Below are 27,988 nucleotides of genomic sequence, written 5' to 3' on the forward strand. Positions count from 1 at the left end.
GACAGCGGTTAAATGAATGAGTGAGGGGCTGAAATTGTGGCTTAGCAGGTAGGGTCACCACTTGCAATGCCAGCATCCCATATGGTTGTCACATTGAGTGCTGGCTGCTTCACTAACAATCCAGCTCCCTGCTAAGGAGCCTGGGAGAGCAGTGGAAGATGGCTCAAGTGCTTGGGCACCCTGTACCTATGTGGGAGACCAAGAAGAAGCTCTTGGCTTTAGCGTGGCCAATGCTGTTACCTGGGGAGTAAATCAGTGGATGGGAGATTTCTCTCTATCCCTCTATAAACTCATTTCCAGATAAATGAATAAATTTTAAAAAAGATATTAAATGAATGAGTCCATGAATGGAATGCGAGGATATGATTAAGATAAAAGCCACAGTCAGTCAGTTCTCACATGAAGACTTATGTGTGGCTCCCGAAATGCAATCAACTTCTCCCAGATGGCTCCTGAAGGTGATTCCTTACACTCCATCACTGACAAAGGAGACAATGGCAAACATGTGGGCGGTTTAAAGGCCGCTCCGCTAAACACTTGGTCAGGCTGGGCCACATCTGCAGCTGCTTTAAGTTAGACCAGCTGTGCAGTGGGTGGAGCAGACTTCATGGCAACAACCAAAAGAGAAGCATGTGTTGTGCCGAGGGAATGACCTGCCAGAGGGCCTCTGAAGTCAGCCTGTACACGCAGCCACAGTGGTTTCCAGCTCTAGAGAGGCCTCCCTCCCCCCTCCCAGCACAGCGGGTGCTGGCACGCCTCCTGGACGGGGGACCGCTCACCACAGCCCATGGCAGGGCAAAACACCACGTGGCCAAACTCCCTTGCAGAGCTAGATAAAAACCCAAGTTTCGGAGGTTTCACACTGAGCCTGATGTGTCCAATGACAGGCTTGATTCTGCCAGACGTGAAAATAAATATGCCCTTTCTATCTCTTCCCACAGCCAGTTCATGGGCTATACGTGTTCCCACTGAGGGCTTCATGGTACCAGTACTCCAAGGGAGATGAAAGGCAACACCAGCATTCAGTCATATGTCCTGGGAGTCAGGTGAAATCCAACCCAAACTGCTTAGACTTTGAGATGACACCCAGCGCCCCAATGTGCCAAAGAGGGCTGGGACTGGACCTGGGCCAGAGAAAGGAGCAGGTGGAAGGGTAACCCGAGCTCATGAGAGCCCTCACTACTAGCCAGCACTCAGCTACCCCCCTACATCCACGCATGCATGCCAGAGACTTGCCAGGAAAGGCAGCAGCCGATAAGATGGGAACTCTGGTTAACTGGCCAGAGCTCAGGGGAACTTCTCTTCCACGTACTCACATACTAATAAAGGATCTGATAAAGGACTCAGATGCATAACCTGAGAGATGCACAGGGGATGCATGTGGGAAGGTGTGCTGTGTACCTGTATCTACTCCAGGCACCTCTGCACATTCAGTCCAGAGCTCTCCCAATCCGGTACTTTTGTGATTCTATGCGGGCTTCATTACAAAGCCATGGCTGATGATACCAGTAGTCCCCCTGTAATCAAGGCAACCTTCAAGCCCCGCTTCTTCTCTCAGGAGGTGAAGGGAAGGAGCCAGAAGGTCCAACTTCTGGCTTGTGGCTGGCTTCCCTGGCAAACAGCTCCCACCTTGAGACTCGCCAGCTGCCACCAAGGTTCTATCACCAGATGCTCCTATTACTACCAAGTGTGTCAGGAATAACAGCAAAGACAAGATATTGGGACTGGAGGTGTGGCACAGCATGTTCCACCATTCCCTGCAGAGCTGGCATCCTATGTGGACACAGGGTGGGGTTTGGGCTGCTCTGAACCCAGCCCCCTGCTAACGTGCCTGGAAAAGCTGCGGAAAGTGGCCCAACAGCTTAGGTCCTTCCACCCTCGTGAGAAGCTGGCTGAAGCTCCTAGCATTGGCCTTCCAATCCTGGCAGATGAAATCACAAGGGGAGTGAACCAGTGGATGAAAGATCTTTCTCTCTCCCTAACTCAGCCTTCCAAATCAACAAATCTTTAAGAGAGAGAGAGAGACAAAATACTAGAACAAAAGATGCTTCTAGGGCCTGTGGATTTTAACAGCTTTATGTCAGGAAACAGGAGCAGAGTAATACTTGTATTCCTGACTCCATCACAGTAGTAGCATTGAGTACTAATCCAGATGTCCCAATAGGACTTCAACAAGTAAGGTTGAAGTTGTATGCTAATGATATCTCAATAAGGTTTTAAATTCTAATAAGTAAATAAATAAAATCATTTGAAAAGGAGGCAGTCAGAGAGGGAGTTGTAGAGAAGCAGCAGAGAAATTGTCCATCTGCTGGTTCACTCCCTAATTGACCACACAGGCAGGATGGGCCAGGCTGAAGCCAGGAGCCTAGAACTCCATCCTGGTCTTACACACAGAGTGAGTCCAAGAACGCAGGCTCTCCTCTGCTGCTTTCCCAGGCATGTCAGCACAGAGCTGGACTGGAAGTGAACAGCCAGGACTTGAATTGGTGCTCATATGGGATGCTGGCCTTGCAGGTGGTAGCTTAACCCACTAAGCTACAATGTCATTCCCAGAAATTTTTAAACTTTTTTTTTAAATTTTGAATAGTTACTGTAGACAGCATTTCAGTAATCACTTTTTTTTTTTTTTTAAAGTTTAGAATGCTGGACTTTCTATCATTGTCTACACCTAGAATGTCAGAACACAATTAGAATGATGGACTTGTGACTGCTGTTGAAGGACTATTCTACTGTAATACAGGGGGAAACAGTGTGGAGGAGAGGGAATGGGAGGGTGGGAGGAGGTATCCTTGAGCCTATGAACTGTATTATAAAGAAATCTTTTTAAAAGTTGAGTTTCAAATGTGCATTCCTAAGCTGTCTGCCTCTTTTCATGCCATGTGTTTGTACAGGAACCAGATCAAACCCACTGAGTCACAGTGTGGCTCACACCGCTTCCAAACATGCTCTAGCCTGGAAATATCATGTTCTCTTCTCAACCTTGTCCCAGTGCAGCTCCTGGCCGCTGCCTCCTATACTGACAATGTTCCTGTTTGGCTCCACGACCCCAAGGTCCCTGGGTTTTCACTGAACAAGTGAAAGTATAAAAAGCCACACACCTCCCTGATAGCACACAACTAAGAATCTGTCGGTGCCCACCCAGGGCGCCAATCGCCATGCCTCTTGCTCCTCAGCTTCCTGTGGTCCCCTACACAGCGGGGAGTGCAGAACCAGCCAGCCACGTCAAATGCTGACAGAGCAGAAAGCTCACCTCATTTCTGGGGCTGCGTGTCATTACCTAAGCAGTGAGCAGCAGGGGTCCTGGGTCTTCACCGGGGATCCCGGAAGGAAATGCTGGGCAGAAGCCCACAAGTCCATCCTTGCTGCACCCTACATGCCAAGCTGTGTCTCCCCGGCTGTGGCCACCCTCCCCCTCCCCATGGGATCTTCAGGCCCAGCATCCTGAGAGGACAAGCTTTCAGCTCAGCATCCGGGCACCGAGACCCAGAAGGCCCACACTGCAGAGCAGCCACAGCACCCCTGGCATGCTTATTCACTGCTTAAACTTCCTCTGGGCATGTCCCATTGCAGCACATCTGCGGGGCCCAGCAATGGGGCCTGGCTGAGCTTCCCGCTTCCTGAAATGTAAACCCAATGACTCAGCATGGAAATGTGCAAACCACGAAAGCTGCTATGGAAAGCCTGCCTCACTGGGCTCTGGGTTGAGTTGGTTCCCAGGGCTGGCGAGGACTGGAAGGTCAGAGATCAGAAAAGCGGATGTTTGCGTGCAGGGCAGGCAGAGCAGGAGAGGAGAGGAGAAGGAAGTCTTTAGTTTCTCTTAACAGGAAGTTCCAGGAGTGAGTGAGGTGCCGGAGCCCGTGAGAGGAGGATCCTTACTTACAGCATAAGATGGAGGTGGGCCAGGGAAGGGGAGTGGAGGAGAGGGGAGGGAGTCACCAGCCTGGAGTCCCCTCTGCTGGCCTGGCCACCTCCAAGGCCCCAGGGCACCCCCTGTGGCACCCAGTGTAGTTCAGCAGTGCTGTGAAGCTGCAAACAGGGCCATCAGCAGGTTGACAGAGTCAACAAAGGAACCAGCAGGGTTCCAGACACCGGCCTTTAACCAGGCACTGTGGGAACAGCAAGGCAAGGGGGGTGGGGGTGCATGAGTTACTGAGGCTCCCAGAGTTACCAAAGTCTCCTTTACCAAAGTTGAGGATGAATGACATTACTAAAACCACACCTAGGCTATGAATAGCTGTTGTAAGGAAGTGGGCTCACAGGATGGGCAGCTGCTCTGCCCAGAAGACAGCACTTGCGCTCCTCTCAGCAAGAAGGTGAGAGCTGAGACAAAAGGAAGGAGAGAGAAGGTTTGGGAACAGCTTCCTTGGAGGAGCAGCCTGGGAAGTGGCAGTGACTGGGGAACCTGCCTATAAACACTTGTTCTTCTATGCAAGCTCCAAGGCCCCATGCTGAACTACCACGGCCCAGAATCTCCCAGGCCCACTCGGGTTCCTGCAAAGACCTACTCACAGACCTGAAGCATGGAATCCAAAACATTGTCTTGAGATGTCCCTCCCTAGTGGGGCTCGGCCACCTGTCTGGTTCCGTGTGTACGTGGAGCTCAGCTGTCGTGGCTGCTGTGTGGCAAGGTGAATGTGCCTTTCCCACAGCTGCTGGCGGTGTCCTGCTTGCCCCACACAGGAGAGGGAACTCCCTGCAGAAATGCCCTCAGCACCTGGACACACTGGAGGAGCCTGAGTGGCTGAGTCTAGGGCCACAAGCCCAAGTCCAACTCACTGGCTTACTGGGATGAGCTAGAGACCACAGAGGAGCAGGAGGGACGGAGGCATATACCAATCAGGGTCCACCTGACCCTGGGCAGAGGATGGGGGTACAGAGCCAAGCACCCAAGCACGGTGTACTGCCCATCTGAAGCCACAGCAGCTCTAGGGCCTCGGTTGAGGGAGGGCAGGGAAGCAGTAGGGAACTTACACTGTACGCATTGATAATGAGCTGGATAATATTTTTGGAGTCTCCGTGTAGAATCTCCACGGTGGTTCCAGGTATCAGAGCTGTAAAATTCTTGGGAAAGAAAAGAAAAAGAAATAAGCCGAGCTGCCCTTTCATGCCCTCCGAGAGCAAACCCCGCTCCACAGAGTAGAACGACCAGGCCCCTGCACTCTACTCTGCCACTCTCTGGTATCTAGGCTGCAGAAGACAGCACAGGAATGGGCAGTGCAGGGGGGCTACAGACGCTTCCCCTTCCCTGCAGACCCAGAGGAAAGGGGCTGACCAGCTCTGTCCTTGAAGGAGAACGCTAGCCTGCAATGCACAATTCCCTGCACATCTGTCCTCCAGGGCTGATCTGCTCCTGGGGACTTTCTTACCCCCACTGCCCTGGTCCACACACATTCAGGGTCAGCTGTATGGTGTACCCCGCCTACTCTGCAGGAGTGAAATAGGCACCTTTTCCAGAGGCCTCAAGCCCACCCTTTCTTCCAGGTCTTCCTAGCCCATCTTTCCTTCCTCCTCCTTCCATCTTCTGCCTGGACTAACATGACCATGTCATATTGCAGAGATAGACTCCATCCTCGGTTCATAGCCTACTATGGTCTGCACGGTGGATTTTGGTACTAACAAAGGACCACGGTGGACCACCTCCCTTGTGAAAGGTGAGGACGGCCCAGTCCAGTTGAAGCCTCTGAACAGATAGGCAGCAAATTCCTCTTCCCTTGCTGTCCTTGTGTAAAGCTGAGTTGGGCTTGCAGAAGCCAGAGGTGGAACTGGATCAGTGGCGATCCCAGGCAGCAGCAGTGAGACGGGCATGCAGCACATGCATCAGGTGGTGAGTATTTAAGAACAATATGGAGAGGGAAGCAGACTGGTCGCTCCCGGGGGGAGACCGGGGTGGCAGAGAAGGATTCCTGGGGAAGTTCTCACGGTGTCTCCATTCAGAGGATGGCAGAGGGACCTGCAGCTCATGTGAGCACCCCTGGGGCGCTCAGAGAGTTCTAGGGCAGTGCGTGACTGGAAGGATTCATGTTCACCAGGGAAGCTGGCAATGACACTCCAGGGACAGTCTCAGCTAAAAGCTGGTTTGTTGCCTTTGAGAGGCAAGGCTCTGGTGTCAGACCCTCCACGGGCGAAGCTTATAGCTCTGAGTGTGGGATTAGCCATGGGGCCCACTTGGGTGCCTCCGTTTCCTGTATGTGCACTACTACTCCACTGAAATGTGTCCCTTTGTGCTTCAATTTTGCCATCACATGCAGAACTTCCAAGGTTCTTCTCAGGAGCAAATCAGACATCATGGTTTGTGTTTAAATCCCTTGTAAAGGCACACACGATGGTGTGAACACTTGGTAGCTGCATTCATATATGACTGTCTATTTGATTAAGGCAAGGCTGAATGCCACCCAACCTTGGATCTCTCCCACATCCAGCAGGACTGCAACCACTCCTCACTCTCCTCGATCCCCTGTCCCACTCCCAAGCTCCCCTTCATTTTAGGGCCAGCACAGCCCCAGGATGAGCCCCTCCCCACACCAAGTCCTGCTCCCCCCGCCCACCCACACACCAAGCATACCTTGTAGAGCATATAGTGATTCTTTGTCACTGCAAAGATGAGGTTGATGTTGTTCTCAGCCAATTTTTCTCCGAGTAAAGCCAGCGAGGGGTAGTCCTAGGGCCAAGGCAGAGTCACGACTGTCACATTCCTAAGACATTGGCCCCAGTGTATACCAGGACATTCATAGTTGTCACACAAAGCATCCTTCCCTCAGGGAACCCTGAAAGCCCCCAAATCACCAACTTCATCTGCTCCCCATCTAACCAGATCCACCTCTCCTACCCACACCATTGGTTTGCATTATTACCCTTCAGCAGGGATGGTAACATGTGGAGAGATCCAGTGAGAACAGTCACCAACTGCCACCAGCATGTGCTGTTCCCTGAGACTTCCCTTCCCATTCCCTTTCCCATGCCTGATGCTTAAGATGTCCCCTATCTCCCAGGGACGTCGCTCTGTCTTGCAACAGCTTAGGACAGGCAGAGGTGGCTGCTGACCTCTGGGCTACAAGTTGGGCTGTGGAACAGGGAATGGGGTAGGGCACAGAAGATGGGGAGCTTGTGCTGGCTCCCTCTCCTTACATCTCTTAAACATCCACAGTCATGTCATCTGATGTGTATCCTGCTACTCTGACCTGGTTTATCACAGATCCTTGCCTCTAGGGCTGCATGACCTGACGGCCATCCTAGGGTTATAAGACCCCTTCCCCAGAATCCATGAAAGCTTGGGTGCTGCCCATCTCTTGAAACTGGAAGACACAGGTCTGCCTGATAAAGAATACTGGGAAGCACTTCTCTCTGGCCAGACACCCCACTGGATTTTCGGCAGAAGAGGGAATAGATGGGTGAAATAAAAGTGCCTATTAAGTGTGGCAACATTTCAACAACTGTTAGGTCTGGGTAGCAGGTATGCATGGGTTTATTGAAACAAACTATTATCATGTATTTCAAATTCTGCACACATTTATTTTAAAGTAAGCAGATATGGTCAGAGACTATCGGGAGTGGAAGCCCCAAAAGATCTTTCCCAAATCATTTCTTCCCCTAACTAAACATTCCTCCACACGATACACAGTGGCAGAAAGAACAACAGCTTCGTTACTGTAGCTAATCCCATGTTACAGAGGAATTCTGGCCATCCAATTGGAGAAGATGGAGTGACACAGCCCAGTCCCAAGAATGGACCAGATGGCCAGGAAGCGCTTGGGGCTGGGTGGGGCAGGGTCACGAAACAGGCAGAGTTCCAGTCCTCACCATCTGATTAGATGCGGTGTACTCGTTGGCATCGTTCAAGTGGCACTGGCCATCATGTGGCTGTACCAGGCCCCCCAGCTTCCCATCCAGCGCAATGTGTGGCACATCATCCGTGGTGAACACCAGCAGGTGCAGCGCATCCTTCCGCCAGCCGATCTTCTCCTGGTGAATAGAGGGTAGTATGTGAAAAAGCCTTCCTTCCCAAGCCTGCCAACAGTTCCATGGCTGAAGCCGTAGGCTTGCCTGGAACACATTCAGTGACTGGCTTTGGAAGGAGCCTGTAGAGCCTTGGGACACAACCAGCAGGGCCTGAGCAACCCTCAACGCTCTGGATAAACTCACAAGCCCAGCCCATACAAACTTGTGTGCCTAGTACTCTGTCCCTGCAGCCGCCCTGCTCTCCCCTGTCCCTTCCAATTATATCTAAGGGCTGCTCCTTCCAGATGCTCACCTCGTTACCCTCAGCTAGCATGCCTTCAACCCACCACAACCACCCAACCACACACTCTGGCTGCTAGGCGTGTCCAGTGAACTCCTCAGCCCTCCCATGAGACACCAATTACTCAGAGCACAGGGTTTAAGTGACAGAGATGGGTCTGTCCTTCAGGGATATGGTCAGGCAGGTATAAGCCACTTCAACCACAAAAATCTCACACCAGCCTCTTTCTCCTTTTATTGCTCTACATCATGGGATGCGTCCAGTGTCACCCCAGAGCACAGCTAAGCGCATTCTGCACTGCAAGGGAAGGACCTGCAGGTTTTCACATTCAGCCACAGTGGCCCCACCATGACAGAAAAGCACCTATCATGAGACGAGCCCAGGTCCCCAAACATAGCAAGACACGCTGAGATAGGCTGAGAGAGCCACCTTCTTATTAACGGTCCAAGAGGGAACCCAGAAGGGTCTGGTAGCCAGGGGGATGCATGAAGATTTCAGCACTACCAGAAGTGTCTACACTGGCACATTTGATACCAAAATAGGTCTTAGGAGACCTTTAACAGCAACTTCTCTCTCCAGGCAGATGACGGGTGGAGGGTATCACCTATTCTTTCTTATCATAATGATGGAAGACACAGCCTAAACGTCTGGCAGATTTTTCTCACTTTTGCTCCCGAAAGAATGTGGCAATGAAAAAATATCAAGCACAAAGTAAGAGCAATGTGAAGAACAAGAAAGGCTGGAGAAGAAGCCACTGGGGAGAGAGAACCAGACTTCAAGCTTCAAGGAGCCGGGCTGCTGGACCCTGGACATTCCTCAGACACAAAGCAGCCAGTCTGCCTCGGCTGGGCCCTGGGGAAGGCGCTGGGCCCCACTAGAGGCTTGTTGAAGGTTCTCACAATCAGGTGGAAACAGTGAACTCGGTACTCCACAACGGAAGTGTCACCTAAGGTAAATGCCAGGTGGATGGAATCCGGGATCTAGTCCAGGTGAAACACAAGCTGAGCTGCAAGGATGAGGACACATCCAGGCAACTAGAGAGGGCAAGGAAGGGGTGTGCCATTCTAGGCACCAACCCAGTGCAGAGGGGAAGCAGCACCAGGAGCAGGTGAGAAACTTCCATATTCCCTGCAGCAATGAGATGGGAGTCCCTGACAGAACCATCCATGGCGTGGAAGTCGGCACACAGCTCCTCTTAGTGGAGGGAATACAAGTCATAGGAGGCCCCCAGGCTGCTGGTCAACCTCTGTCCATGGAATTTCTGCCCTGGGGACATATATCCAGTTGCATCCTTCCACAGAGCTTTATGTATGCATGCATTCTATATTTTGTTAAAGAGCCTGCAGTTCTTGAGTAAATAAATCAACGCTGTCTATGCCACGGAGTGTGGGAGAAGATGAGATGCTTAGGAAACAGAGCAGTCAGGAGCAGAGAGCAAAGGTTTGCTTTCATTGGAAGGGGATGGGGAGGAACAGGAAGAACGCGAATCTGTTATCCATGCTCTAGACCCTCCAGCAGGAGAGAAGGCTTACCTGTAATTCACCAAATGTACTAAGAATCCTTAAGAGACCTCAACAAGGGACCAAGTGAATGTAGACTCACTGGTATTAGGACAGCATTTCTCAGGGCCCGGCAGCAGCGTGGCCTAACGGCTAAAGTCCTTGCCTTGAACGCACCCGGATCCCATATGGGCGCCGGTTCTAATCCCGACAGCTCCACTTCCCATCCAGCTCTCTGCTTGTGGCCTGGGAAAGCAGTTGAGGATGGCCCAAAGCTTTGGGACCCTGCACCCGTGTGGGATACCTGGAAGAGGTTCCTGGATCCTGGCTTCGGATCGGCATAGCATCGGCCGTTGCGCTCACTTGGGGAGTGAATCATCATCAGAGGGAAGATCTTCCTCTCTATCTTACCTCCTCTCTGTATATCTGACTTTTCAATAAAAATAAATCTAAAAAAATTTAAAAATTAAAAAAATAAAAATAAAAAGCCACAACATTAACATCAATTTACAACATTATGGAATTAATTGACATGGTATTGAGTAACAAATATGTTTGAAAATGCAAGTTCTTAACCGCATCCTCTGACTACTTCATTGACATTTCAATTTTGGTTTATACACAGAACCGGCTGCTATACACCTTAAAATGGCTATAGGGTACTATTCAGCTGTCTCGTGACTATTTTCATTTTAGCATTCAGCAGTTTATAGTGTTGAAGCTTAATTTTGCTGAACTTGGCAGATTTTGGGATAGTCTAAACTGGCTTATAACTCTAACAAGACATGTCAACAGTTGAAGTGCAGAACAGTTTTAGGAGGGGTGTGCAGAGAAATCTTCAATACCTTAGTGAGGAGTAACTAATCTTTGTGTCCTACCTAGTAAGGCATATGTGAGTCCATGCTGACCATTTCCTGTCTGGTTCCAAGCTTTCCTTGTTGTTCTCTATTCCAATTTGTGTGTGTGAGTGCGTGTGTGTGCATGTTTTGGGGTGGGGGGCTTTGGAGCGACCCTGATGGTCATTGCAAGATAGGGTGGGGATCCAAAGTTGGAACTAAGTGAGGACCAGAGAAAGCTCTCTCCCTAGTCCTGAAGGAAGCTTACTGTTCCGATGACCTTGGATCCTGCAAGGAAGGGTTTGGGCTTCTTCCATCCCATGTGGTAGATCCAAATGGGGGTGGATGACCTCAGAGTTCTTGGCCTCTGAAGGCATTCCAGTTCCCCATGGTCTGCTTGGCAGTTGGGATGTAGTCCTTGGTGCCCATACTGATAGTCCTTGGTGAGGATCTGGGAGTCCCCAGGGTTGGGATACAAGCCTCCTCCTGTCCACCTGCTCCACTCTGGGGTCCCCCCTACTTTGTGCATATGACCTCCTGTTAAGAGGTTGTCAGGATCGCTCTTGATTCCCCCTGTATATCTTTGTAGTTTTACTATTGTCTAATGCTGATTCAAGTCTGTTGTCTATAAGTTATCTGTTATGTTCCTGATAGGTTATACTTCACGTCTTCCTCACACATTCTAAGGAGATGGAAAATTTCTCTGCTCTCCCTCCCCATTTCCGAGTAGCACAGGGTCTTAAAAGTATATTAGGTTTTACAATTCTTTGATGTAGATCATAAGCAGTCTGACTCATATCGATTGACAATAGGATGCTGGACTCTGCCATTGTCCATGCCCACAATGATGCACAAAGGACTGTTTATACTACAGTAATAATACAGGGAAACTCAGTGGGAGGGAAAGGGGACTGGGGGGGGGGGGGGAGAAGCCCAGGGCCTATGGAACTATATCATAAAATGATAATGATAATAAAAAAGAGGTAAATAAATAAATAAAAATTTTAAAAAGAAAAATTAACAATAAATAACAAGATACTGACTGGAAGAAAATATTTGAAAAAAAAATCTGGTGAGGCACATAGTATTCTATGGGTATTAATCATGTGAAACTGAAGCTCTCACAATTGCTGGTAGGTATACAGAGGGTAGGCGTCAGTGCAGTGGCATGACAGGTTAATCCTCCACCTGCAATTCTGGGATAGTTCAAGTCCTAACTGCTCCACTTCCAATCCAGCTCTTTGTCTATGCTCTGAGAAAGCAGTAGAGAATGGCCCAAGTCACCCATGTGGGAGAGTCAGAAGGAGGCTTCCTAGCAGATAGAAGGCCTTATCTGTTTCTTCTCTGTAAAATTTGCCTTTCCAATAAAAGTAAAGATGGGTTCTGGCAGCGTTCAAAGAGTCTGAAAAAGTTAAATACTCAGGATCAAGCAACCCAGCAAGTCTACTCTTTGGTATTTATCAAGGAAAATGACTATTCCTGCTCACATAAAAACATCTATGCAGCTACCCATAGCAGCTTTATGTATAATCACAAAAACTTGGAACCCAAATGTCCGTCCAATGGGAAACAGAGAAGTGTAATGTAACACATGTGTGCGGTGAATATTACTCAGTAACACTGAGAAACAAACTGTTGTTACATGTAACATCATGGATGAATCTCAAGCACATTACATTGAGCAAAAGAAAAAACATGACACAGAGGCAGCTTCCTGTTTTGAGTCAGGGACAGAAAGCCAGTGTTTGCTAAAGGCTGGGGGCAAGAGGATGAACTCAATGACAACCAAACTTCCCAAGTGACAGAAATAAGCTGAGCCTTCTCTGTGGGACTAGCTGTAACACTGGACAACTTTTAAAAAGCTGAGTTTTACTTTAGATACATTATCCCTCAATAAGCCTTACTGAAAACCAAAACAGGTGTGGATATCTACCCTAGCGGTGAAGCCATGCTTGTCCCACATTCAAGCAGCTGGACCAATGCCCAGCCCTGGCTCCTGCCTCTAGCTCGCGACCAGGGCAGACCCCACAGCGTGGCAGCAAGAGCGCCAGGAATCAGTTCCTGCGACTGGAAACGGGGACCTGGACTGCAGCCCTAGCCCAGCCCCGCCCCATGGATTTGGGGGTGTCAATCAGTGAACGGGAAGAGTTCTTTCTCTGTGCCTCTTAAAAAACACCTTTGAAATGCTTTAACAAGTCTGTGTCGTTTGACTCAGTGACGGTATTTTGGGGATCCTCTCACAAGAGGGGCTCTGAAATGCTCGAAGGTGCTTTCATTAAACAGTGATGGCGGTGGGGGCGTGGGGAAAGAACATCAAGACCAGCCTTGGGGAACAGGTGGGTAAATTGAGATACTGCCTGTACAGCCACCAAAATTGTGTTCATAAACGTGTGAAATTATAGGTAAGCAAGCTTACTATACGGTTAAATCAAACCAAACAGCACTGCACTGGTAATTACAAACTATAAAAAGAATTAAGCCATTTACCATCAAAAAGAGAACAAAAGAGAGACACAAAACACATCATCATGTGGTTGGAGTTGCTACGAGTTTCTCATGTTCTCCCTACTATTTTCTGAACTGTCTTTATGCGCTGCTTTCCGTAAGATTGGGCTTTGAAGCCTGGCTCTGTCACTTCTCTTCCTCAGTGTCCTCTCCCTTCATGCCAGCTTCTTACGGGTCACATGGCGGCACAAGGGGGTGTGATGGCGAGGAGAGGGAGTACGTGGGGCTGGACGCTTTACAACGGTCATCAGAATTTTGTTGCTGCCCCCGATTCCTCCTGTGATTTTGATCAAATGATACTGAAGATGTTTCCTGACAGCACAAAAAAAAGCAAACTTGAAACGATTAAAACACGTCAGACACTTAAGTGCTTGCCTTCACTCCTCACTACTGCCTGGTGAAGTAGGTGCCAGAGGACCATCTTGCAGAGAACGACACTTTCCAGAGAGAAGAGAACCAGCCCACCCACTTCAGGGGCTGATGGAGCAGGTGGCTGACAGAGCTGAAGCCGCCGGTCATGCAGGGAGAGGAGGCTGTGCATGTGTCCAACACATGAGCTCATCCCCCAGAGGCCCTCGCCCAGGGCCCCCGGATCCAAACACACGTTGGCCGGATGCAAGTCTGCATCTGTAATGGAAACTGCCCCTCAAGTGTACCGAGTGAGTGGCACAGCATCAACGCGAGGACGATTCTATTTTCTGGGCACTGGGCTCCTGTTACGTAAATGGCACGAACAGCCTTGGCCCTGAGGCGGGGCTGCAGGCAGTGAGTCAGGGCTCTTACACACCCAGGCTTTCTGGTTTGAAGATATTATGAATGGTGACACCACAGACTGTTTACACCCTGGAAATAGTTTCCTTTCCTGTCTGCCTCTGCCCACAGGACTGTCTCTTCTGAAGATTCTGGTTCTGTATTCTGTGCTCGGGGCAAGGAGCAATAGCAGGAAAAGTGATTTCTTTTTTTAAAGAAAAAATAAAGATGAAACCATAAAAGGGAACACAGCATGGGGACCAAAATCTATATCCTCAGAACAGTTCAGCCTGAGTTCAAATCCTGGCTTTGCTCGAATTGTGGGACTCTAGTGAGCCCCCTCTCCTCTCTCAGGCTCAGTATCTTCACTGTACAAGCTGGTGTTGGTGTTTAAGATAGAACTGAAAATGCTGGGGCTGACTGTGATGCAGCAAGCTAAGCCTCAACCTGTGGTGCTAGCATCCCATATGGTGCCAGTTCCTGTCCTGGGTGCTCTACTTCTGATTCATCTCCCTGCTTATGGTCTGGAAAAGTAGTGGAGGTTAGCTAAAGTCCTTGGGCCCCCGTACCCACATGGGTGACTAGAAGAATCTTCTAGGGCTCAGTGCAATGGCTCAGTAGCTAACTCCTTGCCTTGCAAGTGGCCAGATCCCAAACGGGCATCAGATCATGTCCCAGCTGTTCCAATTCCCTTCCAGCTCCCTGCTTGTGGTCTGGGAAAGCAGTCAAGGACAGCCCAAAGCCTTGGACCCTGTACCCATGTGGGAGACTAGAAGAAGCTCCTGGCTCCTAGCTTCAGATCAGCTAAGTTCAGCTCTGGCTGTTGTGGCCACTTGGGGAGTGAACCAGTGGGTGGAAGTATCTCCTCTCTGTAAATTTGTCTCTCCAGTAAAAATAAAAAAAACCTTCTGGCTACTGGCTTCAAATTGGCTCAGCTCTGGCCATTGTGGCCATTTGGGCAGTGAACAGTAGGTTGAGGGATCTGTTTTCTGCCTCTGTCACAGAGAGAAAAAGCACTACTTGGTCAGCTAATCTTGCCACATCTCAGGGTAACAGCAGCTACATCCGATAATGTGACAGAGGTCAGGCCTAGGAATCAACATCAGGGGTGGACGGGATGGACATACTCCAGATGGGGGAAATGGGCAGTCTGGTCCTTCACTCCTGTCTGTCTGCTGGTCAAACCTATATCAAATCTACCACTAAATTTCCTCTGACCTTGAGACTCTTGGCCTTTTGACTGGAGAGTTAGGAACGGGTACCCTCCTCCTCCGCTCCCAGTATCTCCTGTGCAAGTCACAGCTCCCTGTACCCGGAATAAACCGCATCCTCCCAGTCTCTCCTCTGATCTCATCATCCCAAGGGAAGCAGCATGCCTGCCCCTCCCCGGAGCAAACACAGCCCCCATGTTCACGCTCTTTGGAGCGTGTCGTGCATTGGCCAGTCAGGCTGGCCCATGTGACAAGACACATGCTCCCCTAATCCTGATGTGCCACTAACATTTGCCACTCATCTCTCTCCATTTGCATAGCTAGGGGACTTAACTGTCCCCATTTCCTTCACTCGCTTTCTTATAGTCTGACCTCTTTCCCAGTTGTGCAGAAACAAGGGGAAATAGAAATGGAGAAGGAAGACTGGCCCTCCCAGGGCCTTTGAGAAAATAAATTATTGTGCCCAGGCATGAAAGCTAACTGACTGGCTTAGTCACCTCCATCCCCTGGCCCCAGCAAGCCTGTGGAGCAGGTGTCCAAAGCAGAGAGGACTTGATTTCTGAAGTCTGGAGGACCTCCAGCCTGGGAGGGGCAGTGAGATTTTGGAGAGGTTGGCAGGGGTCACAACCAATGGCTGACTGCCTTGGATAAGGAAGCTCACTCAAAGGGCTAAGACCAGGCCCCATCAGCCCCTGTCACTGGGTTCCCCATGAACCTTCACCCACATGCTACTGTGACTCCACAGGAAGCCAAACGGGAGCCAGGCTGAGATTTTTTTTATAGACATCAGCTCCAAATAAGCTGTGCTCTGCAAATAAGAGGAATGTTAAGGGGAGAGTTCAGGATCACAGTAAGCCATTTTTCCTCTGGCATCCACCATGTGCAGCTGGGGAGTGGGGTGGGTATGAGAACTGGGGGCAAAGAGCCCTGTTCCTGCCACATCCATGGCCACATGCTGCAGCCTGCCCATCTGTTAAGCAGCTGTCCACATCGAACATACTTCCATACCTTGCACTTGGCTGTCCCTACCTTCTTCTTTGACAGCCCAGGCCAGTTGATGAGTGAGGGAGGGTGTTAGCTGTCTAGAGGATGAGGTCTGTACGGCTGACAACACTTACTGACACCCTCCCCACCCCCCACTCTCCCACGGTCCCCTTGCTATCAACATCTGGCCTGAACATGGCCCCACAGCAGGCATCATTCCCGGGCTGGAAGCCAGCCAGAGGGGCCAGGACAGTGGCTCTCCAGAGCCAACTCCGTCCTGGAGCACGAGACCAGTGTATGTGTGGTGGCTGAACCTGCCAACACACTCATGACACGCGGGTGGTTCCCAGATCCATCTCACAGTGGCCGTGTACACACATGTGGAGTACACAGAGCATGGCCAGTATGGGAAGTAGACTCAAGGACATTTATGGAGAGCAGGGCAGGGCCTGGCACCAACTTCCGAACATTTGAGAAAGCCGCCTTCCACCCCGACACTTCCCCACCCCTGCTGTCTGTGAAGACAGTTTCCTGCAGGTGGCTTACTGACCTTGGCTTGCTCATGTAGGGACAACACTCAAATGCTCTCCCTGAAAACAGTGTTCAACCGCACTTAATACAACACTGCTGTTTCAATCAGGCCGGAAAAAATTTCTTTTCAGCAACAATACCAGCTGTAGGAGCAAAGCCTGTAGCTTGAGACACCTTCCAGACCTGAGCTCCCATTTTACAGATAGGTGAGGTAAGGGCAAAGACAAAGTTGGCTTGCTGCAAGGGCTGGGCTGGACTTGGGATGGTACCAGCAGTCTCCCTAGAAACCCCACGGGGGGCTGGCTATCGTCTCAGAACTCTGAATAAAGAGGAAGTTCTTAGCCTCAGAGGAAAGTGGCTCCCACAGCGGTCACCCTGGAGAGGATCCCACTGGGGCTACACAGCAAATGGTTTAGATGGCAACCGCATTCTCTCTGGAAGCCCACCCCCCCCATCTCTGATCCCAAATGATGCCCAAAGATGGCAGGTGCTTTAGCAATACGATCAAGTACATGGTATGTGGGGACCATTTCTGTTGCTGGCTCTGTCGTTTCCACCTGTAAGACCTCTGAGAAGTTGCTCAGCCTTTCTTAGCCTTGTTTCTTCTTCCCAAGGGGACAGGACCAGACACTCCATGGGGCATCTGTTGAGTACTTTGCTCAGCACCTGACTCTCATGAGCACCAAGCCAGGAAGAGGTTGTTATTAGTAGCAGGGCCAGCATCAGAGCTCCACAGGGAAGCAGAGAGAACCGGCAAGCCTGTGAGGGAGCAGGGGCTGCAATTCACCCCTGAACCAGGGAGCTGCTCTGTCCATGGAGCTTGCATAGGCTGTGTATGCGTCAGTTTTCCCACTCCTGTGGGACATAGGCCCTGTGGCTATTGCCCGCACAGCACTGAACGGGGGGGTCTTGCACAAGTGCACAATCTAAGAACCAAACACTTTGTCCTTCAACCTTTTAGATAAGCAAGAGAATTAGGCACACAGGAAGATACCTGGCTTTGGGGAGAGGAGAGGGCAGGAAAAGCACTGACTTCCCAGGCAGCAGGCAGGTTCCATTGCAGATCTGAGCTGGGTGCTAAGGAGTCCTCATGCCAACGTGGTACACAAAGAAAACAAGCCAGCCTCTCCCGAAGACTGGCTAACACTGTAGCATGGCTCTACCACTTCAGAACAATAAACATGTTCTCATTAGTAGTTTGTTTTGCCTGCTTCCACCCATACTTTGCAATGAAATCGCTTTTTAAAAAAGGTTTTGTGGTTAAACTTTATGAGGCCAGAAAGTGTAGTATTTCTTTCCTTGGGGGGAAAAATAACTGACTCAGGCAATAGACATCCACATCGAGCTAAAACCCCAGCAAGGTACAGCAGAAAACGTCCAAGGCGCACACTGAGGAGGTCTTCTTGGACCCACTGCAAAGGTCCAAGACACCCAAATCCCAGAGGCAGGGTGCTTTCCAAAGCAAAGAGGTTGGCTCAGCACATCGTCCCAGAGGGACTTGGGCCCAGCACCAGCCTGGCTCTGGTGTGGACCTCGTGGCAGATGGCGTCATGGAGAGGGACACACGGGCCAGCCACAACAGGAAGTGGCCAGAGACAACACCACAGCGGTCTGCTCGGCTTCAGGAACAACTTGTTCTAGTCAGCATTCACCCCAGAAAACCAGCATCCTACCCCTGCTGCCCCACCACCTCGAGCAGCGCCCTGTGACCCAAGATCTCCCAGCAGGTCTGAAAGGCTGTCATCTCCTCCATCACATCGCATCAGGGTTCAACCTTCCAGCATCCAAACCACATCCCCTCTGCATTTGCCAGGCACCCAACACATATGTTTTGAATTGTAAGTCACTGCCAAGTAACAGTACTTCTAGTGCTGCTTTACAAAAACTTGAAATTTCCCAGATGCCTTCCACAGGCAGGGCTGGGCCAGGTTTGAAGCCTAGATCTCCATCCAGGTGCCATCACCTGTTGCCTCCCAAGGTGTGTATCAGAAGGCAGGTGGATCAGAGCAGAGCCAGGACTAGAATCTCTGCACCAAACACTCACCACCACCACCCAGCCATGCTGCTTTGACATGTGGCAGGAAGCACTGTAAAGGCTACGGAGGCAACCTGGGATGGGTGGGCTGGCTTCAGTCAGGAGGACCTGTGCATACTTGAGTGTCCTAAGCACATCTGCCCACCAGGTGCTCAGTGGGGATCTTTTTGGTGCCAGGCAATAAGGGCGGTGCTGGGAACACACAGCTATGAGTGTCTCCTCAGCATCTTAAAGCAAAACAATATCTGGGTGACAGTGCAAAGACAAACGGGATGGCAGCTGGGACACAACAGGCTAGGGCTTACTGCTGGGGGCTGCAACCTTGACTGGAAGGTCATACACAGGACAGGGGTGGGGGAGATAGTGAAAGGAAAACAGAATCAGAGCAAGGGGTAAGCGGATGAAGACTCAGGTACGCTCTGGGCAGTGCACTTCTCCACGGGATACATCAGTGGTGGGCACCAGCCACCCACATGGAGCTCCCGGGACCCACAGACCGTGGAGGGGGCAACATGCCAACTCTAGCTCACAGGCATAGTATGTGGTAGGTGAGGAGGGGGTGAGCTGGTGAACTCTGCTTATGGTTCAACTTTGCTGTGAGCCAAAAATAGTTGTTTAAATAAAAAGTCTATTAATAATAATCAGAGAAAGACAGGAACGCGGGGGGAGGGCTATTCTGAGCAGAGGAAAGAGCGTGGGCAGAGGGCGCGCTGAGTCTGAGCAGCTGAGTCCAGGTCACTGTGCTGGGAACTCAGCACTGGAGAAGATCTGTATTTTCTCTTTTTCACCACAGATATCCCAAGCAAGCAGGAACCCCTAAATTGATGCCAGAACCAGACACTCTCAGTCACCATGGCTGCCTCCTGGCCTTCCCTCCCGTGGTTGGGCATCAGGGAGAGCAGGGCAGAGGGCAGGCCCGCAGCATGATGCTACTCCCACCTGCCTCTCATCTCAGTACAGCAGCTGTGGGCAGGCCGGTGATACCCACAGCACGCAAGCCACAGTGGGTAGACAGGAGACTGAACTGGTGGAAACCCAGCAACCAGTGGACATACTTGCAGGTGCACATCAATTCATGCTCACGTGCAACCCAGAGAGCTGAGGGTAGGCGACAGTCACTCACCCCTTCTAATGATAGCGCCACGGGATCTGGGGCAGGCAGGGGTGTGAGCAAGAAGTCCAATACTTAAATACAGTTCTCCTAAAGGCACCACGGGAGTAGAGGGGAGAGAAGGGGAGAGGAGAAGCAGGAAGTCCTGGATCCAGCTCCAGAACCCCAAGGCCCAGCAGCCTGAATTCTTCAGGTGACTGGGAGGCACCTGAGAGGGTGTTGTCTTCCTCAAGGGAAAACAAAGTTCTTGGAAAAACGATGCAAATCGGAGGCCTAAAAAACAATTGGGCAACAAGACAGCAAAGCCATACAAGGGAACAGGGAAGGAGGAAGACAGAGATGAGCTCCCTCACCCCCTCTAACCCTCCTCAGTAGCTGGCCTGACTCTCAGACTGGGGCACTGTGCACCTCTTACGGCATCTGCAGGAGCCCCTGCCGGGCCTCACTCAAGCTGAACCAGGACAAAGAAAAAGCGAAAATCGAGGAGGACTCGGAGAGAAAGGGGATGGTCTGAAAGACACAGGACGGGCACAGCTGGAAGATGCCCCTGCAGCCCTCCCCTCCAGCCCCGCCCCCAGCAGCAGGTGCATATGCTCTGGAGCCTGGATTCAGCAGCAGACAGAGCTGAAGTGAGGACCACAGAATCCAGAACTCAGAGCCCCTCGCTGCCTGCTGCTGCTACTGCTCCCCAAAGCGTCCAGTCACTGGGTGTCGGGTTCAGGATCCACCAAACCCTGTCCCATTCCTCATGGAGAAAAGTTATCCTTCATCCCTGTGACGGCTGGCCGTGTCATCTGTAAAATGGGAACCACCCACCACTATTAGAAGAAACACAATAGTGTGGTTTTTAAAAAAAAAAAAAAATTTTTTTTAAATGTGGAAGGCAGAGTTAGAGAGATGGAGAAAGATTTGCTACCCCAAATGGCCACATGGTTGGGGCTGGTCCACACCAAAGCCAGGACTTTATGTGAGACTCTCACGTGGGTGCAAGTGCTCAAGGACTTGGCCATCTTCTGCTGCTTTCCCCGGTGCATTAGCAGGGAGCTGGATGGGAAGTGAAGCAGTCAGGAATCAAACTGGTGCCCATACTACAGGCAGTGGCTTAAAATGCAACCTCACAATGCTGATCCCAAGTGGTATACATTCCTAATAACTTCGCTTAGCCTAAGTCAAACCATGATGCCAGGGCCCAGACCCTATGTGCAAAGCAGGTCAAATGAAAACACTGATGAGCTTGCTTAGCAAAGAGGAGCGGAACAGGTTCTTATTTCTGTGCAAGAAAGAATCCAGACAAGAGTGGCAGGTAGGCTGGCAAGGTTTAACAGCATAGGGCCAATTCTTCCTGTCTCTTTCCTCTTTCTCGATAAAGGATTTGTTGGGTGTGAATTAGGTAAAATTCCTTCCAAGGTTTTACAGCCAAATGTTATGGGATGAGTTGCCTACCAGGTGCCAGGCAGAAGGGATCCATTGAGGGACGTCTGGGGCCACCCACAGAGCTGCCAGAACATGGGTAGTACTTTGTAAGGTGAAATACCAGGGCTGCTTCTAACGGTGGTTCCAGCCTGCTACCATCTTTTTTAAAGTAACTTTGGCTTTCAGGACCTCACTCACACATGGGCTAATTTCCATCTTCCCAACAGTTTCAACTGTGACACAGAGTAACCCTCTCTTCCCTCCCCTATTTGCCCAGAAGCACCCAACCCCATTCATTCCCTGCCCTCCCAATGCTGTGTATGTTTAGAGTTGTTCAAACTGGGGAATGATGGAGAAACTAAACTTATGAGAGCCCGCCTGCTTCCACCTGCTGGTCACTGCTCTCGAGAGCGGGTTTCATAAACACCTCACCCTGGACCTCCTTCATGTTTCAGAGTCACCCCTTGGTGGGGAGGTGATCTCAGACTTAATTCCTATACCACCAATACACTGTGGGGGCTTTCAGAAGAACCAAGACACCAGACACTCAACACCTGGTCCACAGATGACAGCAGGCCAGACCAAGGCCTGGTTCCATCTCTGCAGGGCCACAGCTCGCATATTCCTGAGGAAGTCTCCCAGTGAGACTGGATCCATTCTCAAGCAATGCCCTGGACAAAAAGCATCCTTGATTACTCTAATACTTTAGCACACACCTGCTTCTGAGAGGACAGAATGCTGTGTATATGTCACACACAAAGAGGAATCAGACAGTCAGGGTTACGGGAGCAGTGTGGGGGCAGGATTCTGCAGGCATTTGAGGAACAAAGCAACAGGGGGCGCTCCCCCAACATTCTTTCAAAAAAACCTCCCCAAATCCAATGCTAGGACACTGCACAGCACTGGACTGGCTGCATTTGCCGGCACTGCCAAGACCCAAGGCAAGTACATGGGGTTCCCCAGATATTTTCTGGTTGGCTGAAAAAACAATCCATGGGATTACTGTGCGACCAGGAGGCATCTGGCCGTGCTCAAACCTAAAGGAACTCCTCTGACCTGCAAGCTGAGTACCAATGGACAGGTGGGAGCCCAGAGCTCTCCAGGGTCCTCCCAAAGCCACGGTCAGGGCAAACAGGAATGCAACCACAGTTTCCATCTGGACCCCTCGTCTGAACCACTTCCACCTGCACAATTTCAGAACATCCCAGAGCCAGCTTCTGGAGAAGTCCTGGGAGAATCAGAAAGGTGGTAAGGGGAGAACTCACTATGCAGATTAACCGAAAGCATCAATGGCTTCAGTCACTGGCTTCCAGATAAAGAGGAGAGATTAGAGGCAGTGGTATTCTCCAATTCCAACCCAGCAGGGAGGAGTATCCTGTAAAACGAATGCCTATCCTAATGTAACACAGGGTCCTTCAGCTGTGGGTGCTGTTCAACTGCCTCTATAGCAATGTGATCTGTGGGGAGAAGAGAGAACAGAACCCAAAACTTCCATTCATAGAAGCAGTCAGCCGAAAGAGGAACAAAGAATTGCTTCCTGGGAATCACAGCGCAGGCCACAGAGGCTGGATTGAGCACCAGTCCACAGCCCCATTTTCACCAAAAGGTAACTTGCAGTCTACTTGGGGGAAGGAATCCACAGGGCTCCCCAGAGTGCTCTGAGGTACACCTGTTATCAGAGCCATCTCCAAGGGTGCAGGGTCAGAGGAAGCGGGCACACAGCCTGCAGGGGAACTGCCAGGCCCACTCCAGCCTTGGGAGGCACAAGGCCAGGAGCTCTGGGACCTGCTCTCCCAGTTATGCACAGTTAGCAAGATGAAGTGACAGGGCAAAGCAGGAGGCGGAAAACTCAGTAAACAAAGCAGGGAGGAGTTAGGAATGCCACCAAGATTTGGTGCAAACAACAGGGGCTAAGGCCCTTGGGGACACAAAAGGATCACAACTGGCCATGAGTGGGCAGCAGGTAGAGCTCAATAATGCAGGCACAGGCCTAAGTTGATTCTATTTTGAATGTGTTCAATACTAATTTTTTAAAAATGCAGATTCACTGAAGAAATGAAGGTAAACATAAAAGCAAAACCACCCAGTCGTAAAGTAAAAAATAAAAACTACATACATAAGAAAACTGCTAAATGTTAGTGGGAAAACGGAATGAAAAATTGAATTAATTTGGCAGCCAAAAAAATTGAAATGTATGCATATGAAGAGGTCTTCAAAAAGTTCATAGAAAACATGTAGTAGGGAAACAATATTTGTGAGTTTCAAAATTTTTCTGTGCCAACATAAGCTTTTTAAATTCCATTTTCTACAGTCTCTTTAAAGGACCCTTGGATCTCGATCACCTAAGGCAACTACTGTCATCACCTCGGTCTTGTCTGTCTTGCTCCCTTTTGTTCACAAAACAGGATCATATAGTAGTCCACACTGTTCCACAACCTGTTACCCAGCTCCATTTTAATTCATCTCAGGCATTATGCATTATTCGGGTCATTACGTATTTTTTAATGGTATGTCTTGACAGAGTCTTTCATCAAAAGATAGCCACTAGTTCCAAAATTTCTGCTACTATAAGCAAGGCTGTGGTGAACTGGAAAGGAAATTAATTCTAAAGAAGCGATTTCTAATGAGTGACAACGATGCAGAACTAACACCAACTGACAGCAGAAAGGCAAAGAGAGGGTGATGACAGAAATCAGGGGCTTACAGGGCCACACTGTCATGAGCTATTATCACCTTTCCAGGCGTTCCCGATGACAAAGGCTATGGTGGGGAATGAGGGCAAACTTGCACAGGGCTAGACTGAAGCATGCTCGTGGGGTGTACCCCAGCCAGCAGGCCCGGACCAGGTCAGGCAGTGAACCTACCGGCACCTCCCCTGAAATACTCAGAAGACAAAATGCTCCATCCACAGGGGATGGCACAGGAAGGCTCTGCAGCCAGCAGAGTGGACCAGCACTCCAAATATCACTATGGCTCTGTATTCAATCACACTGCTCCAATTCATCTACTCTACAGAATCATGCAACTGGACACTTAGCCTGGTTCACTGGATCCTCCCCCTACCATAACCCCTAAAGAGGAATCCCCTCCCTGCTTCCTGCCAAGAAGTCTGCTTTCTGTCTGTGCACACAATCCAACACCTGAAGTCTAAAATGTTTCATCCTGAAACCAATTCACCAGCTCCTCTGTGAGGCTGGGAGGCATGCGGAAGATGTAAAGCTGACTGCATCCTCGCTGCGGTCCGTCTGGCTCTCTCACACTGCTAGACAACGTCAGGGACCTCAGAGTCAGTCCCACGGCAACAGTCAGCAGCCACACCAGATGGGAAGCCACGGCCACCTTTCCCTCCAGGAGACACCCTGAGTAGGTAATGGGCAGAACCTCAGTGGGATCAGGCAAGAACTGCAGCAACCCATCCTGCTTGCTGTACACCGCCCTGCTCTGTGTCCATCAGTCGACTGTTTGTCTTTCAGCTCAGAAAAGGTATCTGCGGCTCTCCTGGCAAACACGGAGTAGACGCAAGCTATCTGACGCTGGCCATCACTCAGGGAACACCAGCTGCATTCTCCCCAGACCGATCTTCTAATGGCTGCTCGCTGACCCCAACATAAGAGTCCTGCCACACCTGCCTCGAGTCTCAGAGAGCATGAACCCCGACACACACTCCCTGAAGAGCCCTGTGAGAGAAAAGGAATAAACATCCGAGAAGTATGTGCTGCAGGAATGAGTTCAACAGCAATTCTTGTTTTTATCACATGTTGCTCCTACATTGTTTCGCCGCTGGAAACTTATTTTAGGAATGAGCGATGACCAACATTCCATTGATACACTTTACAGAGACCGCAGCCGCTCAGAGCTCAGCTCATTCCTAACCTCTCCCAGGATCCGCACATTGCAGAGAAGTAGAACAAGTCAACAATGCAGTCAGAGATGCTGCACAGTTCTTCTTCCTGGGAGTGCCCAAGACAGCCATCTTTAAGGTCTACAAGCTGTAATGCATAGGCCTGACCTTTACTTCCCACCCCCTGCCCCCTCCTACCCCCGCTTCCTGATAACAGAAAAAGCCCAGTGCATAAACACGGAACAGCTGTCTTCTGGCAAAGCCTGCATCCCATGAACTTCACCACGCCCTGACAGCGGAGAGACACCCAAGCCCAGCCTGTGGATCTGCTTGCTTGGAGCTCTCTCCCGACAGCACTAAGCTCACCCTCTGATGTAAGGGGGGAACCAAAGCCATGCGTGAGGACAGCTCAGCATCTGCCACTTCCTGCAGTAGGTGCCAACACCTACACAGCTCCTCTTGTTCTTGCCCTGTCCAGTGCAGCAAGAGAAGCATGGTTGGGTGGGGGGAAGGGCAGTACCTTGCAGACAGCAGCCTGGAGCACAGCATCAAAACCGCCCTCAGGGGCATCGCGGTTCCGGGACACCCTCTGCTTGCGAACCTCCTCATTGAAGCTGTCAACTCTGTCGGTGAGGGGCAGCAGGTGGCGGAACCCAAAGGATGGCACACAGTTGGGAAACAATTTGTAACTAGAGAGAAAGAGGAAGACGGTCAGTCATTTTGTCCATCTAAATCCCACCCGGGGGCTCTGTCCATGTCCACACAGGGAAGTACCTGGAAGTATTCACCCAGCATCTACCACATGGTGGCACTGGAACAGCTTGGAGGGAGAACCAGCCAAACAACCCAGCCCTTGGCTGTAGCCAGGACAGCGGACGCCTGGGTCAGCCTAGGCAGAGGGAGGTGGACACTGCCCACAGAGTGAAAGCAAGCCCCTCCACACTGGCTTTGGAAGCAGATGGTGGATAATGCCCAGCCCTGGTCTCCTATGACCTCTGGCCTCAACTCCTTAGCTTCACATTTCCTTGCTCACTCTCCTGGTTGCAAATGGACTAAAGCAGTCCTGTTGCCAGTCCCACCTGGTGCCAGGACACAACACTGCGGAGCCATCAATACTGGTAACATTCAGATGTTTGGTTCTCTGGAAGGTTTGTACAGGCTGTGGCAAAAGGCAGCTACTTGCTGCCAGACTACATCCATGTTGTTGTTAAAAGTCCCAGAACATGGGAAAACTGACCAATCAAAGAAGGGCATAAGCACTATAAGGCCAAGCAGAGGAATGGACATGAGCCAAACAGGCACCTGTCAACCCCAACTTTAGTCTCTAAGGTTCTTGATTCCTAACCGCGTGAGAAGCCTGGAAATTAAAAAATAGCTACAGGCCCAGCACGGTAGCCTAGTGGCTACAGTCCTGGCCTTGCACACACCTGGATCCCATATGGGAATGGGTTCATGTCCCAGTGGCCCTGCTTCCCATCCAGCTCCTTACTTGTGGCCTGGGAAAGCAGTTGAGAACAGCCCAGAGCTTCGGGACCTGCACCCATGTGGGAGGCCCGGAAGGGGCTCCTGACTTCGTATAGACTTAGTTCCAACCTTTGTGACCACTTGGGGAGTGAATCCTCTCTGTCTTCCTCTCTGTGTATATCACTTTCCAATAATTTTTTTAAAGGCTACCCAGCAGCTTCTTGAATGGCACCTGGCAATAAGCACTATTCTCTTATACCTCCCAATGGCAGTAACTGCCTTTGCTGCACATTAGGTGACTGGGTCGAGGTTTGGGGGTTCTACAACAAAAGTCAGGGAAGCAGAGTTACCCTGCAAAGCCAACTTCAGGTATGAACACTGCTGCAGCCACAGGACAAAGGAGTGTGTGAGTTCTACGTGTCAGCCACTCCAAGTGACCACCAGGATGCACTGGTGCATAGCAAACAGTAATGTAACAGCAACAAAAATATTCTTCCTGAAATGTTGCCAAGATGAACCACCAGCTCTCCAAAATGCAACTGAAATCATTAACAAACACAGAGTATTCCAACGGAAAATCATATTTGAAAACATGGAAGGAAGCGTGGCCAGCCAACAGGGTTACAGTGCTGCGTCTGAAAGAGCAGGCAATCTCCTTGACACTGTTCTATGGAGAGCCCCAGGGGTGGTCAGCTCCCAACGACAGTTCTCAAAATGTCTGGCTTGATGTATAGCTATGCAGTGTTGATGTATGGCCATGCAGTGTTTCATAAGCACGTTCACAAGACAAAGGGAGAAAGAGGAGGAGGCAGGCAAAGAGGAGAATGCATGTGAGGGTCCTGCAGCAGGAGGAAGCAGACTAGCTCCAGGACAGAGCAAGACCACGCCACAGGTAGTAAAGCAGCAAGAGGTTGGCAGGGAGACAGGCTGGGTCAAGCTGGCAGGGCCCATGGTGGTGTCAAGGGAGCCTCTCAAACAAGCAGTAGCTGAGAGGCCTGATTCAAGGTGCACACATGCGACGGGAAACAGGTTTAGTAATTGCTAGCAGGCACCTCCCCAGGGCAGGTCCAGGCAGGTGCTGCTCCTTGCAGTGGCAGCCATTCCAGCCCCACAGCACCTGCTCCATCCCTCACCATCACCCACAGGCAGAGTCCCCCATCAGCAGCTGGCTCTATGCAGTCAAGCCTGCAGCACACTGGCTGCAGTCGTTGCCTGGGGCCTTCCTTCCTTCCTGGCCAGATGCTGCTCTTGTCCCTTCTCCTTCCCCACACTTCCTTGTGCTGGACAGGTCAGCCTTTATAAACCTAAGTCTCAGACCTCCCAAACCTTCACATGTTCCTCTTCGAAAAAGAATAATAGAGGTCCCCTCTGCAGCCCTCTGCTTAACAAATCCAGAGTCCAGGTCCAAGGCAAGGTGTCTGAATTCCTGCTTCCTCTCCTAGCTCTAATGCCCCTGTGGTACTCTGGCCCAGGATTTAGAACTCTGTGTGGTGGCGGGGGAGGAGGCAGGGGTGGGAACGGGCACAGGCAGGCAGGCAGGCTGTAGAAAGACAGGAGCAGAACTGAATCACG

At 50.7% G+C, this 27,988-nt stretch overlaps 1 protein-coding gene across 1 annotated transcript in view; it reads right to left on the reverse strand.

Annotated features, from left to right (window-relative positions):
- The window catches only part of LOC121167264 (integrin beta-5), a gene marked incomplete at its 5' end in the record, with an annotated part of 95,005 nt that overhangs the window by 38,151 nt on the left and 28,866 nt on the right, over window positions 1–27,988 (reverse strand). The window contains 4 exons of the mRNA XM_040996690.1: window positions 4,972–5,061; window positions 6,563–6,658; window positions 7,798–7,959; window positions 25,473–25,641. Of these exons, the coding sequence (XP_040852624.1) occupies window positions 4,972–5,061; window positions 6,563–6,658; window positions 7,798–7,959; window positions 25,473–25,641 (517 nt within the window). The remainder of the gene's footprint in view (window positions 1–4,971; window positions 5,062–6,562; window positions 6,659–7,797; window positions 7,960–25,472; window positions 25,642–27,988) is intronic.

The sequence above is a fragment of the Ochotona curzoniae genome, unplaced genomic scaffold (assembly GCF_017591425.1).
Source record: "Ochotona curzoniae isolate NIBS_2020 unplaced genomic scaffold, NIBS_Ocur_1.0 patch356, whole genome shotgun sequence".
Taxonomy (NCBI): Eukaryota; Metazoa; Chordata; class Mammalia; order Lagomorpha; family Ochotonidae; genus Ochotona; species Ochotona curzoniae.